At 35.2% G+C, this 16827-nt stretch overlaps 1 protein-coding gene across 1 annotated transcript in view; it reads left to right on the forward strand.

Moving 5' to 3' along the window:
* pds5 (cohesin associated factor B pds5) overlaps positions 1 to 13389 on the forward strand; it is a 463913-nt gene extending 450524 nt beyond the window's left edge. Inside the window, exons 21-22 of the mRNA XM_067150024.2 lie at positions 1380 to 1430; positions 7600 to 13389. Coding sequence (XP_067006125.2) covers positions 1380 to 1430; positions 7600 to 7674 — 126 coding nt within the window. The 3' untranslated portion in view covers positions 7675 to 13389. The remainder of the gene's footprint in view (positions 1 to 1379; positions 1431 to 7599) is intronic.
* The last annotated feature ends 3438 nt before the right edge of the window (positions 13390 to 16827 follow it).

Consider the following 16827-nt stretch of genomic DNA (forward strand, 5'->3'; position numbering starts at 1 on the left):
ATAATTAGATGGTCCTTTTGCCCTCTTCTGCGACAGGGCAATACATGCCAGCAAAGGTAAAGGCTTCCAGTAGCCATAATCATTCCAGACTTATGCTAGTTTTATATGTTGTGAACCTGCATACATACTGTAAAAATCTGTCAGGAAACAGGAATTATGATTAATGTTACTACTGTCAGCAATAGGTCAGTTACCCATATCCTTATTTGTAGCTGTGAATGGATTATTCTAATAAACTGTGTAATGTTTGGATGGGCCTGTATACAGTACAGTCTCCATAATCAGTAGTCCAGCACATCCAGTTATCTGCCCTTTTATTCTGCCTAGCCGGCAAGATCTGGATTTGAATTGCGGCTCATTGTAGTTGTGTCTTTAATTTTTGTTACGTCACATAGTTTGTTCTATGGTTCTATGTTTCTTGTGCAGCTGTATATTTTTGTATTTGTGTTAAATATCAACTGTTGTTTAAGCAGTGCTGAACTCGGAGAATCATAAAACATTACCATTAAGTGTAGCAACCAGTCTTGCAACAATCTACTATGTAAAATGAACCAGGTGAAAATTAAGACTTCTGTAAAAAAAACTACTGCTTGTGAAGCAGGTGAGAAGAGAATATGAATACAGGGATAACTCAAAAGTTGACAAAGTTATTTTTTTTTCCCCTTTGAAAACCAGAAGTTGTAGCCTATAAATAGCAGTGATGTGGCACCCCTCTAGTCCTGAGAGGGCCAGTTTTCTGAAATGTACTGTTTTCCTGGGCTGATCAATTTGATAATTATGCTGTAATGAAAGTAGTCTTAACAGGAATGAGAATCTTGTCGTATTTCCTTTTAATACAATAATGAAATGAAATGGTGTATGGCTTTTAGTGCTGGGAGTGTCCGAGGACATGTTCGGCTCGCCAGGTCCAGGTCTTTTGATTTGCCTGAAGACAACCTACGCGTCGTTATGAGAATGAAATGACGATGAAGATGACACATACACCCAGTCCCCGTGCTAGCGAAATTAACCAATGAAGGTTAAAATTCCCGACCCTGCTGGGAATCAAACTCGGGACCCCTGTGTCAAAGGCCAGCACACTAACCCTTTAGCCATGGAGCCGGACAATATAATAATTATAACTACCACCTTGTTCATTAACTGTTCAGCAATTTTTATTCATTTACTGTAGTTTACCATACCTTGCTGTCATCTGCTTACCTGTTGAATGCAACTTACGCTGCACAATAATCTAACCAATGACATCAATAATAACTGCATAAATTTCATATATATATATTCACACACACACACATCATATTGGTCTCATAGTTAATACATTGTTTGATTTTTCCTACGTACTTTCTTTGTCATACTTAATTTTTTTTTTCTTTTTGCAGCCATCTGAAGCATCAGAAACTAAAATACAGTTGCCAGGCATGGAAGATGAAGTGAGTATTTATTGCAGCTATATCTTAAAAATTAACTTTATGTATGAATATCATTTAAAATATAGTAGAACTTGTTTAAATTTGAACCTGAAGGGTCCAGAAAAAAAGTTTAATTTAAAGCGAATTCAAATTAAATATCACACGCCGTACTTACCTAACCACGAATTTAAAATGATCCATACTTTTTTTCAGGCATTCAAGTTGCAATGACATAATATGGTTAAACAATAACAGATCATAAAATTGTGGAAGGTAACCATAAACACGGACACTACAGACATTAAGAAAGAGAGATTTATTAAAGAAATAATAAATCATCCGTCCTCCAGTGAGGATGACCATTCGGTTCTGGAATGCAATCAGGTTACAATTTCAGCAGAATTAAAAGCTTCAAAAAGTGGAACATATGTAGAAAGCTGGCAATTTTGCTTTGTTTCCTCAAATTTATTTGCTTGAACTGTGAAAACTCAAGTTTATTGCGAGATTAAAACAAATCTTTTTTTTCTTCTCAATAAACCTCCTTTTATCTGCCAGAGATGAATCAATGTAGCAAAGCCTATCCATTTTTGCTTAATTAATCTGCAATTAACGATGGATATTTTACTAAGTGTCCCCACGGCCCACAATTCATGCCTTCAGTATTCAGTGGAAAGTCTCATTTTATCTGCTGAGAGCTGTCAGTGAACTCCCCAGTAGAGTTGCAGATTTAGGCGTAATGAGCTGATTTTCCAGGATACCAAAATTCTTATTTTCCTGCCTAGAGGCTGAAGGCTATTCGAGGAACATACCATCAGGCAGCCAAGAGCTTGAACCTTCCTTAGCTTCATAATAGCTATAGTTCCATTTCCAGTGCCAGCACGATTGCACACTACTTTTGTCTTCAACCCAGGTAGCACCCCATCATCCTTAAACATCATCGAGTTGGCCATGTGGTTAGGGGCACGCAGCTATGAGCTTGCATCCGGGAGTGGGTTCAAACCCCACTGTCAGCAGCCCGGAAGATGATTTTTCCGTGGTTTGCCATTTTCACACCAGGCAAATGCTGGGACTGTACCTTAATTAGGGCCATGGCTGCTCTTTTCCTACTCCTAGGTCTTTCCTATCCCATTGTCACCATAAGACCTATCTGTGTTGGAGCAACGTAAAGCAAATAATAATAATAATAAAAAATAAACTTCATTTTCTGAAAATATGAGAGCTGAAATAAGGAATTTTTTCTTCTAATTACATAAAATAACATTTTAATTAGACATGAATTTTTAACATTGTATTTATAGGAATGTCTAGGGAAACTAAGAAAAGTTAGAATTATTCGTGAGTTTGAATTTAAAACATTTCTAATTAACCAAGTTCTGTTGTACATAACACCTAATTCAGTGTTTCACTGTGTCTAGATCTGGTAATAGGTTTTTGTTTTACCAACTAGAAATTGTTAAATGTTTTTCACTGAACATCTTTTGCTTAAGGCTTTTTGTGTAGTTTTAAATAGGCTTCGGGGAATATTTCGAATCTTATTTTTGTTAATTTACTTCCAACTGAAAAATGTGTTATCATTATCTTTACTTAATTCATTGCCACTGTTCATAAATTCAGAAGACAGGTGGTTTCAAATCAAATTATTCTCAGATTTCTTCCCAATGTTTTCTCCATTTCAGTTCTTGCCAAATGCTGAGATATTTGCTTTTTTCATAGACCTTTCCTTATATTTCCTGTCCAGTTCGCTAATGAAACTCTTAATCTCATGTGACTTGAACTGCTTCACATCTCTCTCCTTCGTCTACCCAATAAATAGTCCATTTCTAAATTTAAAAATACGAGTTGTTTCTGAAGGTTGGAGTTTAAAGTATTGAATACAAAAGCATTTTATAGATTAAAAATTATATTATTGTTCTAAAGCTTCAGGTCATTGTCTCAACCATCCATTATCTGCTTGCGGAAATCACTATCTGCTAGCTGTCAGCCGCGAGGAAAGTCGCGCACAATTGCAATACCTTGAGTCAGTTTGCTTCAGTAGGTGGTACTGTAAAGTATAAGCAAGGGAAACTTCTGAAAAGTGGAGAGAAGACTATTATCTTAAATGTATTTAATAAGTTTATGGGAAAACATAACGGTCCTGTTGACAATATTGTGAAATTAACATACGAGTTCACCGGTGTGTCTGTGTTGAGTGTTTGCAGTGCATGGAAACTTTTTTACCAACGGTCATGTTACCACACCGGGTAAAAAGAGGTTGCCCATGTCTGAGGTGTTTTTGACGTGAAATACGGTGAATTTGTTCATTCTGTTATCCAGAAAAAAGTGCATATATTTTTTAAAAGCAATGAACCCCCTACTATTAACAAAGAGTTGTCAACTATAAAATTTGATCCTGAACTCTTTAAAAAATCCTCCCTTTACACACTACTGAAAGAAATAAGTTTCAAGTTCATCAGCAGAAATCGAAAAAGCATCGTAGTGGACAAAGATGATGGTATATTGTGGCACAGGTGGTATCTCCACAAAATAACAGAATGTAGACAAGTGTGGAAATTATACTATTTGGACGAGATATGGATTAACGAAGGATATACGGGCATACATCAAAGACATGGCAAGACTCTGCCATAAGTCGAAGAAATAGGCATTTCTTTTGGGTTTAAGCTCAGGGGTAAGCGACTGTTAGTGTGGTGATCTTGTGTTTGAGTCTAAAACAAAACGGAGACTATTACGATGAAATGACTGATGTTGTATTTAAATCTTGGTTTGAAAAAAATATAACCAAAACTGATGCCTGGTACTGTTATCATGTTAGAGTAGAACGCAGCCCAGAAAGCGGTTTGAAGAGGGTTGCGCAGTAACATTCACGCGCTTTGTAGTATGACGTGTTTTCCGCTGAGCCAATAGAATCATTTCAGTAAGAGGTGCCTGTTTGTGCGGGTCACGAGTGAATGTTTCGAGTTTTATTTGTAAATATCATAATCAACGAATTTAGGGAACTATTTGCGTGTGTACGATAGATCCAGGAAGAGCAAAAAGACAAGTATTCCGTCAACAGGCGAGGGAAATAGTATTTAAAGTGTATTTGTATTTGGTAAGCATGCAGCAGCAGGCGTTCATAGGCGGAGAAGGTGAGGAACGCCATGTTGCCACGCTTCAAAAGAAGACAGCACTCGCGTGTGGTATCGGCCTGCAAACAGTACAGAGGATAAAACAAGCTTCGGAAATAAAAATAATGCGGTGTTCAGGTCCCCAGAGAAGAACCCTTAGAGGAAGAAGCCAGTGACGGTCCTTCGATGATTTCATTAAAAATGTTCTGCGTACAACAATATTTGTTTGATATGTATAAAAACGGCGAATATCCTACGGCATTGAAACTGGACCGTCCATTTACCTTCCTTAATATCTCGAAAATTTTCCTCAACACTTTCGCGGGGTTTGATGTTAAAAATTAATTTGAACTTTTAGAAAATGTTTAAGCCCAAAAAAAATATAGGTCATCGCTTTGGAATTCAAGATATGACTGGAAGAAAATATGTTTACACATTCATGCTGTTATGCTCTCTGCACTTCGCCTTCATTTCTCTCAACTTCCATTTAACTTCTTTAATATCTCAAAAATTTCACTCAACACTTTCTCGGGGTTTGATGTTAAAAATTAATTTGAAATTTCACGAATATTTTAAGGCCACAAAAAATATAGGTCATCACTTTGGAATTCAAGATATAACTGGATGAAAAAATGTTTACACATTCATGTTGTTATGCTCTCTGCCCTTCGCCTTTCATTTCTCTCACCTTACATTTACCTTCCTTAATATTTTGAAAATTTTCCTCAACACTTTCGTGGGGTTTGATGTTAAAAATTAATTTGGACTTTTAGGAAACGTTTAAGCTCACGAAAAGTATAGGTCATTGCTTTGGAATTCAAGATATAACTGGATGAAAAAATGTTTACACATTAATGCTGTTATGCTCTCTGCACTTCGCCTTCATTTCTCTCAACTTCCGTTTAACTTCTTTAATATCTCGAAAATTACCCTCAACACTTTCTCAGGGTTTGATGTTGAAAAGTAATTTGGATTTTCAGGAAACTTTTAAGCCCAAAAAAATATAGGTCATCGCTTTGGAATTAAAGATATAACTGGATGAAGAAATGTTTACACATACATGCTGTTATGAGTAGCCACATTGGGCATCACCGCACCTCATACTTCTGTCTCTCTCTATGCAACGAAACCGCCTTCCGGGCTGCGTTCTACTCTAGACAACGCTCCTTATTACAGGCCTCAGTTTGAGAAATACGTAATAGATGACTTAGCCAAACAAGTGGGCCACACTGTACTCGGACTGCCCCTGTATCACTGTGAATTAAACCCAATAGAAATAGTGTGGAGAAGATCAAACTTTATGTGGCCAGCCTTAACATCACTTTCAAACTTTGTGACGTGTGTAAAAATCTTGACACAGTATTTCGTAAGGTGACAGCTGATGAGTGACATTCCTAAGTCCAGCATGTGGTGCGCGAAGAGAAAGCTATGTGGAACCTGGAAAGCGTCCTAGATACTGTAGTTGAAAAAGTGGTTATTAATTTAGGAGACGATTCTAGTTATGCAAGTGACAGCGAGTCGTCCTATCTACAGGGAATCGAGCCTTGTGCAAGTTCAGATACTGCTACCTGTCATGTAAGTTGGTCTACTTGTTAATTTTCATCGCAAATATTTTTATAGGAACGATAATGTATTTTTGTTACATATCTCAAGTATGTTCAGGCAAAGTTAAAACAAAGCCTGAGCCCGTGTGAATATTAAATTATTATTAATTGTTATAAAATAATTGTTTATAGGAAGGGGAGTTAGGGATTGGAATAACTTACCAAGGGAGATGTTCAATAAATCTCCAATTTTTTTGAAATCATTTATGAAAAGGCTAGGAAACAACAGATAGGGAATCTGCCACCTGGGCAACTGCCCTAAATGCAGATCAGCATTTGATTGATTGATTGATTGATTGATTGATTGATTGATTGATTGATTGATTGATTGATTGATTGATTGATTCATTGATTGATTGATTGATTGATTGATTGATTGATTGATTGATTGATTGATATCCATCAATTTTCATTTGTGTTCATATTTATGTAAATAGCAGGCAGTGAGACATGTCTCAGAGTGATGCAAATGTTTATTTTTTTGTTGGAAAGAGTTTAGTCGTTAGAGAGGTTTCACAAGTAATATTAGTGCATGGAGCATGTGATCATGATATCCCCTGTATCTAAAAAAAAGTTTTAAATGGTGACTTTCAACCTTATAAAGTGTGTTTCAGTTGTTATCAAGGGTTTCAGCATATTACTTTACACTTACCTTAAAAAAATTAAGTAAAAATGATTTTTTAGTAGGGAATTATTTATTTCTTATTTCAATAATGTGTGTTATACATTATTAATATTTGAGGGAGATGGAAATATATAAAAGATCATTGGTTTAAAATTATTTTTACTGGACATATGAGTCTAAGAATAAATCGTGGAACGAATTCGGTAAAAACATGGAAAGGCCTGGGCAGCCATCAGGAAAACCTTTCTGCACTATAATAAAGAGTCTTAGAAAAGTGAAATGAACAGTGTTTTGGGTCAGTTGGTGAACTCCTTCGTGAAAGGAAATCCTTCTGTTAAGTTCTGAACAATAGAGTTGTTAGAGAGGAGAAATTATACTCAAGAGGTTAGAAAGGACAGTAAAAACCAACTACATTGTCATAAAGCAGCAGGAATGGATGGAATAAGACCAGATATGGTGAAATATGATGGGAAGGCATAGATGAAATGACTTTATACAGTGAAACCTGGGTGGAGTCAGAAAAATTTACTCATAAGTTCAAAGTAAGGGACATGGAAGTAATGAGAATGATTGCTAATATAAACAAATGGGAACAATGGTAGGAAAGTACTTATAATGAAGAGATGAAGGGTAAGAGAAGCAGAGGCAGAACAAGGGGACAATAGTTGACTCGGTTTTGAAGGACGTAATGTTACGGGGTGTGGAACTGAACAGAGTAGTTCCAATAGAGGATTGTGGAGGTACTTAGTTAATTCACAAAGGCTTGCAGACTGAACACTTAAAGGCATAACAATCTGTAATAAAGGTGTACATATGATTATATATACATGTTTCTTTTCTCCTCTTGTTTTCAGTCTGAAGGAGAATGTGGTGAACCACCAACGAAACGAGCAGCTCTCGGTCTTGAAGCAAAGCCTGAGCCCGTGTGAATATTAAATTTTCTGTCTTCACTGTATTGAAGGTTGGTTTGAACCCTTCAAGTGGCTCTTGTATTTGTTAGCTAATGTCGTTAAGAGACTGGACTGGAGTCCGCGAAAGACTGTTCCAAGTAAAGCTTATTTTAGGGTAGATGCATTCTGATACAGCTGATTGTCAGAATCAGTGTTGGACAAATGTGTCAAGTGCTTTTTGAAGAAGAAAGTGACAGTTATAAATGATCTCTTTTCCTTGCTGCTTTGATAAAAGTGGTGAAACGTATCAAGACAAGACTTCATACTGGAAGTGTGTGTTCCGTTTAGTTGTAGTTCTGTTATTTATTCTTTCATTACTTTTCTCTGCATTTCGGTGTCATGACGGAACAAAGTGATGTATGTATGAGTTCATTGTGAATGGGATAGTATTAACATTTTATTTTTAACTGCAATTTGTATATTTTGGCTTGCATGTGTAACATTTCTTCCTTCACATAGAAAAGGCCTTCTCTTTTTTAAGTTATTCTTTCGTTGCTCCCATGCAGAGAGTCTTGTGTAGAATTTTGCCTACACTCAGACTCTGATAGAGAAATATTCAGTTTCATTCATGTCATGCTAAAAAAAAACTTCAGGGAATAATCGTGTAGCTTGATTTGATTCTCTTAATTTTGAAGAGTTTTTCAAGACTGATGACCAGTATGCACAAACTAGTGCAAAATATAACATGTTATTGGTACAAAAATGAAAATCATCTCCTTCCCAGCATCTCCAATTGAGTGAATGTTTACATTTGTTCTAGAGTTTTGGAAGTTCTTCAGTCAAATATTATCAAAAGTGGTCACTGAGATTTCTAAAAGTGACAGAAGAAGATAGTTGTATCCTTTGTTTGTCTCTCCCTGTCATAGCTCAAAATCCACATTATTATTTCTATTTTAAATCCCTTCATTTTATGACTTGGACTCTTATTTCACAGTCTCATGCAGTTGCCTTTTACTATAGTTTTATCTGTATCAAGAAAAGTACAAGTACGAAGTATGAAAAGGATATATTAATAAGATTGGACTGGAAAATAAAAATGAACATGTACAGAGAAGCAGAGGAAACCGCATAAGAAAAGAAGAAACTTTAAAAAAAAAACTTGAACTATTCAGAAGCTGTAGTACTGAACTGTGATTTCAGTGATCATTGTGCCTCCTTGTTCCTTATATTTTTAAGATTTTCATTGCTGAAAATGAATTTGAAGTGAAGTGTGTTACTCTGGAAAGTAAACTTTATGAAGCTCGTGCTGCTGTGAGATAATCTGTAGTGACACTGTGAGCATTCATAGACTGTTACTTGTGTGTTAATTTATAATTGGAATGCTTTCTTAGGTGCACGAACCTCTCAGCTGGACACAAAAGTACTTTGGATTGGATAGGTTTTCCTTTCCTTTCCTTTCCTTTCCTTTCCTTTCCTTTCCTTTCCTTTCCTTTCCTTTCCTTTCCTTTCCTTTCCTTCTGTTTTTTAAATTGCTTGTATTTTTAGATTCAGTGTAAGAGTGGTACCTATAGTGTGCAAAAAATCATGGTATCAGGGTATTGTGAGAGGATTCATATAATATTTTTTATCACTATATTTCCAGATATTTGGGTATTTGAAATTAATTTCTTTTATGAAGTCTCTAACCCTGAATTACTGTGAACTCTTTGAAGAATGCAATTAGCAGAGTAAATATTTTTGATGGTTTTTTTTAGTCTGTTTTCAATTCTTGTTAATTTGTATTTATTGCAACTATGCTGATATATGTATACAGTTAGTCAGACTCTTGATATTTCAGTTTGTTTGCCTTAATCTTATGCCAGTTTCTTTTGTACTTTCATAAGCTTTGGTAAAAGTTTTGCACGAGAGGACCAATATCGTAATTTTAAGGAGGGGCTGATCGATTGGAGCATTTACCATGAATATAGTCAGGGAAAGCACCTTCTATAACTAATGTTATGTACACAGATGGTTTAGTTGGATAGGTAATATCTCTTCTGGTAAGTTAAATGGCAGTGTATTTTGTACATAATATTGTCAGATATATTGCTGCTATTTCACACAGTCTGGTCTGGACTTCAAAATCTGTATCATTTACACTGATGTAAGGATTATTTAGGTTTTTCCAAACATGTTTTTCTCTTCAACCATGATAAGTATTTGTGAACTTGTTTTTTGCTTTAACTTAGGTCAAATTTATTTCTGCATTAATTTGGTATATAAATGACAGTTTTCATTAGAACAAGAAAGTCAGCCGATGGGTGTTACTTTTTTTCTTTCAAAAACCAAATAAAATCATGTTAAATGGGGCAGAATATGTTGTTGTTGTTGTTATTATTATTATTATTATTATTATTATTATTATTATTATTATTATTATTATTGATGATAAACCACTGTTTTCACATAGAATGTCCAAAATTATGCTTGCATCTAGGTCATCAGCTCCTCCAGCACATCTTCACACTGTGCAGTCATGTCAGAGCAGTATCAGAAATGGTAATTTTCTAAGTTGGAAACACTCGGAAAATATCACAGATCATTGACTTGGGCAGTTGTATTTTCATCTAATGACATATCACCCCAACTAAAGCTTCGTGGAGTCTTATAAAGTACTCTTAATGGCATTTATAGAATAAGACGGAGCACTTTCAGTAGCCAATTGTTGAAAAATCCAGCTTTGAATAAGGCCTTTCAGAAAAATAACATATCTCTGGAAATAACTCTTTAAGGGTCTTAACTGCAGCCTAGTTAGCTCTGTCTCCTTCAAAGTTCTTCCCTCGCCTGTTAATACATTGCTCCCAACACTATTTCCATTAATGGAAGCAGTCCTCGTAGACAATTTGAGGGATCAAACATAGTTCCACCTGTGATTTCAGTTTGAATTTGATCATTTTTGGTTTATTTTTAATTTATTTTCAAATTCCTCCATTAAGTAAATATTTTTATTTTATTTTTTGTTTCCATGTAATTTGTTCAGAGAGAATGATAACCTAGTAGTTGTACTTCCTCTTAAAACAAAAATCACCACCACCACCACCACCGCTACTCCTCACTTAATTGAAATTGCCATCCTTTCTCAATTATAATTTGGGGAATTTAAAAAAAGTCTACCGGGGCTAGGTCAGATGAGTGGAAGGGGCAACACAGTTATCGTCGTGCTCATCAAAAATTCATGAATCATCAACAGTGTGTGAGCTGGCACATTGTCATCATGGTGGACATTCCAGGAGTTGTTTCATCGCAAGTCTGATTTCTTTCTTCTGGCAATTTCTCTCTAAAGTATGAAGACTTGGAATAACAGTGGTTCACCATTTGACCCTCAGGTTGGAATTCATGGTGCACAGCACCATTATTTCAAAAAAAAAAAGACAGTCAACACTTTCACGTTCAACTTGACCCACCACGCTTTCTTCAGTCTTCGCAAATTTTTTCCACAGTGTATATCTCTATAAAAGTTTTTCCCAGTTTGAAGCAGAAGCAAATGTTTACGCTGCTTGTAATATTCAGACATCTTGACAAACTCACCCCATAGTGTACTCGCTTGCAAACTAATCATTGCTTAGCAATAACTGTTTTAGGAATGCGGTACAAATACTAGTTACCTAGGAAGGATACCATTATACAGCTCTGCGTAACAGAAACTACTAAGACTTCTCATTTGCACAGCAATTTCAATGTGTAGTTACTTTTTGAACAGGCCTCTTGGACACATTACCAATATGTTGTGTTTGAAGACTGGGGACAGGAGGAGAAGATATAATGTTGTTAAGTTATTACCACCTCCCAAGTGTCACATTCGGAAATTCTCTCTTGTCCATTTCAAGTTCTTTATAACAGCCATTGCATAATCCTTCACATTGGTATCTTGCTCTTTCTCCACAGCCAGAACAAGAAAACAGACTAGCTTATGATTTTCAGTTTTATCATTTTACCTCCTATCACTTCACTGACTTCTCTAGTGTATTCTATTTCCTCTGCTTACTCATTGCACAGCAGTAATAATATTGTTGTTTATGGTTGCTTAACTTTGACTTTATTGTGTAGAAAAATGAAGTTATTCTTATATTGATTTGCTTCATTTGATTTATTTCTCTTCAGTATGTGGATTGATATGAACAGGTAAGTTAAATAAAACCATTAATCTCTAAGGAAATGAAGCCAGAACTGTTGATTCATGAAAATAAGAAGAGGAAGAGCATAGATTGTACTATATTTACATGGTATATTATAAGTATGTATCTCAAAATATTTTTGTTCATGTTATTGAACTTGTCACTAGTTTCATCTAGTTATAGAACTGAAATTTTGTACACTGCTCTGTGTGAACTTTTTACATTGCTGGACAGTCATTAGAACATAGTTTATTTTTGCATTATAAGGAATACAGGTGATAGTTTAATGAATATTGGAAGTGATGGGGATAATCAGACCAAAGAGTAGAATGTTTATGGTGATGACCTGTGTTAGTAGAGATCTTACCAGCTGATTGGTCACTTGCACCTCTGTACTTCATTTTGTATCATTCCATGTGTACTATTTATCTATCTTGTGTTGATTTGTTCTTGTCTATGTAAATAAGTATGAACAGTTAATCAGAGATATGTACATAACTTAATTGGAATGTTTCTGTTGGAATGCAAACATCTAATTAATATTCTTAGAAGTCCATTCTTGTTTTCTAATTACAGAAAATGTGTTCATGTTAATGGATGTGAATAGGGTAGGAGCCTTTTTTCTGTAGTTTTTTTCCACTGTTTGGTATGAGGCCAGTATTCTGTTGTCATGTTTGCCTGAACAAGAATACCAGGTTTTCTTTGTGTTGATTTATTCTGGAAATGAAAGTAAAATGGAAGGTATGCCTACATAGTTACGTTCCTTGGGTGAACACACTGTTTAGATTACTGCCAAAATAAAGAAAAATAAACACATCTTTAGATATTTTTTATCAGCAGTGTGTGGTTTTGTGAAAAAAGTCATTTTCTATCTACCTATTTATATGCTTTTTTTAATTGAAGCTTAAAACACAATTTCATGGACATTCAGGGTTGTGTTGATCTTATGTACTTCCTTTTTAGTCCTGTTGTGAATGGTGACTTTTTTCACTATCGACAAGAGTTACTTGAAGGGTGTTGTCGTGGCAGCAGTAAGCTGGAGGGCTCCAATCTTGAAACCAAAGGACTGATATATATGTATATATTTGTATAAGGATGACATATTTAAGGTAAAAATTTAAATATAAATTTCACCAAAAAAATTGAAATGACAATGATCTTAGAATAATAGTAAAAAAGCAACTATTTTTAATTGCTGTTTTTAAAACAATTATGCATTTTTCTCTTGCTTTCTGTTATTTCTTGTCAGTTTTGTTCTTCAATGTGACAGTGAGCATTTGTTAATAAATTGGAACGGCTCACTACACTTCTTGGGTTCTTTTCTAGAGCCCATCCAAACTGCAGTTTTAATACTGCTTATTGCTGCCATGCTTTTATATTTATTCTTAAGAAAGAAAAAGAGAGAGAAGGGAAACACCTTTGTGTTTTTAAAGAATATGTACAATAATGTTGTCTTTAGAAACACAGCCGCCAGTTAGGTAGGATATAAATCAATTTTTAAAAAGCCCGTTATATGGTTTGCAACTCGGATATAGTATGTAGACGTTTAATTTCATTATCATTTATGAAATTTATTATTAATAAACCTTCAAAACATCAATACATGTGTTCACATTTTTGTTGCTATTGCTTTCATGTGACAAGCAACGTGTAGTGAATTCTCCTTAACACATTGAGATATCTTTAAATTGAGTTAATGATACCAAGTCCATGAAGTATTTCTCTACCATTTAGTAATAGTGGTAAGGACTAATTAGGTTTGAGTAATATTTTACTTACAAGGGAAGGGGCTACTGGAGAATCTCCGATCTTACATAAATTTTGCACACACGTTAAATGAGCCAAGAATAATACTGGCTGAAATACTTCTCTCGGAAATTAACTTTTGCGACCTAGAGAAAGTGTTAAAGATCATATTATTGAATTAGCTTGCTCAGCTACACGGTACTGCACGGTATGCTGGGTTCACTTGTCTTGAGGCTGCTACTCCATATCCTACCCGCAATTCTCACTGTCCAACAGCTGATTTGAGACCACACTGACGTTTACTTATAGCTGTTGTTTGGGACAAGAAGTTGTTTATATAGTGGTAATCAACATAAGCAAAGTTACTTTTGTGTTGAAAGAAAAATATGGAACATGTGATATTAAGCCTCTTATAATGTGCTGGACGCTATTGATGGTATGTTGATGGGTTTGTTTATTTGTTGGTTTGTATCTGTTTCAAAGCTTGCATGTAATTTTTTACATACTGATAACAGTCTTATCCTATTGCCTTTATTGACCTATAATCAGTGCAGGAATTAAATTATTTTTCTTAATCCCACGACATCATTTTAAAGACATGCTACGCGGTTATTAATGGAATAAAAAATCATAGCAGTGGCGCGGTTCCTTAACGAGTGATCACAGTTCTGCGAAGCAAAGCGCGCCATATCACACATGCTTTCTGTAGGGTGCATAAGTTTGTTTCCAAAAAAATATTTTGGCTGTTGTGTTATTCTTGGTTCATTAAATGTGTGTGAAAGATTTACATAATATCCATGATTCCATGGTATGTGCCCTTCCCTTGTTTGTGTGAAAATGAAGGTTTTGGTGTATACATAATAATCTTATTGGCTTTACACCCCATTAACTACTTTTACAGTTTTTGGAGATGCCGAGGTGCCGGAATTTAGGCCCACAAGTTCTTTTGCGTGCCAGTAAATCTACCACCATGAGGCTGACATATATGAGCATCTTCAAATACCACCAGACTGAGCCTGGATCGAACCTGTCAAGTTGGGGTTCAGAAGGCCAGTGCCTCAACCGTCTGAGCTACTCAGCCAGGCGGTAATAGACATAATCTTCATTTAGGAAGTCCTCAATACTTGCTTTTCAGTGCTAATAAATTCAACATCCCTTAAATATCTTGGTTTTAGAATATGTCAAGTGCTAGAAATTTGCCCATATACAGTAGGTGTTCTTTAATACAGTAAAATTTTTATCATGAGTATATCACATTTAAACAGTTTTTAAATTCAACCAACTGTGTTAGGATTGGAACCTGCAACTAAAACGCAAGAGAGAATGCCCGCAGAACGTTGCTTATGTCATCGCCTGCCCAGTGCTCACCAAGGACAGGTTACATCATACGTTTTCGAAACGTCCATACAAGAAATGTTTCTAAATTCTGAACCAATTGAGATTTCAATTTAGAAACGACGACATCTTTTAGTACACATTTTAAAAGTCTCCTCGTGTTAATTTCCAAAATTGATCCAGGGATTACGGAGATATTCAAGTTATGTCAGAGCCAGTTTTATATAAAAGGGACAGCATTCTGAGCCCTATCAGCCAGTTCTTCAACAGTACAGCTACAGTCTACATCTTGACGATGTTGGTTCGCTGCGTCGTCCGACATAGAATAATTCCAGTGTTACAGAACTTTCACTTTTGCAGTGAGTAGAACTTTATTAAGGAACTTGTAAAGATTCAAGTTCGACTCCTGGACTTGTAAATCATAGTATAACCAATACTTACGTGTGTCACATATGTCAGAACAGTTTCAAAGTGAATTTAATTTAACTTTAACATTACGACTTGAGTACTTTGGTACTTTGCTAATGGACTTTACATATTGCAAATGTTCTAGTAGTTCACTTCAGACATTGTGAAGAATGCAGTAATTATACAGTAAATGACATGTTCAAGTGAACTGAATTCTTCTAATAGGAGATGATGATGATAATAATAAGTGCTTTTGTGTGAATTGTACTTTGCAGATAGACATTCAATGACATGAGTGCAGTCTTAAATCACTTTAGACATTCATGTAGAATGCAGTAATTATGAGTGATATTACCATTTTGTACTGTGATGTGCTAATTGTCACTTCATCTCACAAGTGCTTTTGGTCAGTCGCTGCACACATTTGATTTCATTCTAGAATATTTAGGAATCATTTCAAAGTGAAGCATTTATTAGTGCAAAGAAACCGTGTTAATTTCCACTTTTGTGGAATTCAAACTTTATTTTTTTCTTTGTGTGGAAAAACAACCATAATCTTTTCACACAAGTGCATCTTATTTTTCTAAACTAACATTTTTGTTCTAAGTCAGAGCAGAATCAATGATTAAGTATTACGTCACGATTAAGAAGTGCTGTGATTTACGTGAAACCATTCCATATTTACAATGGCAAAAAGTGAGAGTATCCTCCTATTCAATACATCATGTATTCCGTCATTAGACGGAGCAAACAAATTCAGACATGTTTCGGCTCGCTTGAGCCATCTTCAGTGAAAAAAATTAGGGGGGGTTGGAATAATTTACATAATATAAGTTGAAAAAATGCTAAAAAACATAATTAGGGGGGTTGGAATAATTTACATAATATAAGTTGAAAAAATGCTAAAAAACATAATGAAAGAGTAAACGAAAAAACAAACAAAAGAGAGCCTAGGCGGAAACAAAATTAGCACAAATATACAATATTTACATCAATATGCAGAGCAAAAAACAACTTACTGCGACAAAATTCAGTGAAACAGGTGTTAATTTGAAATAATAATTGATACGAAAAACTGCGTTAACCTAAGAAACAAGGGAATGAGAAAACAAATGATGCAGATGGAAATGAATAATAGTAGCACATGGTGAGGTTGTGGACCTCATAGTTTACAAATTATTGGTTTAAAAATGACAAAACAGTTTGAAATTGCTGTCAAAATCATCCTAGTGGAAACCCATCACATCAAATTGGTCAGGAGGAGAGCGGGAGCAAACATTTTTGAGAGAAACCAAGCCTGAATTAACCTGCAGGCGAAAAGCCTGTGACAAGGAGAAAAAAAACACCATGAAATTTAAGGCTTTAGAAATAGCAGCATTCTCAATATCTCCTCAATCTAGCGGTCCCTTTCTTCATTATTGTTTCATAATGTTGGCTGGTGTTTTGCCTTATTATAGAGGGGTCGGAAGGGCCGCATATAAAAATATGAGAAGCTGTGTTAGGTAGAAGACAGATGCATAGTAAATTGTAGTAATCTAGTGGAAACCGT

This window comes from Anabrus simplex, chromosome 6, assembly GCF_040414725.1.
Source record: "Anabrus simplex isolate iqAnaSimp1 chromosome 6, ASM4041472v1, whole genome shotgun sequence".
Taxonomy (NCBI): Eukaryota; Metazoa; Arthropoda; class Insecta; order Orthoptera; family Tettigoniidae; genus Anabrus; species Anabrus simplex.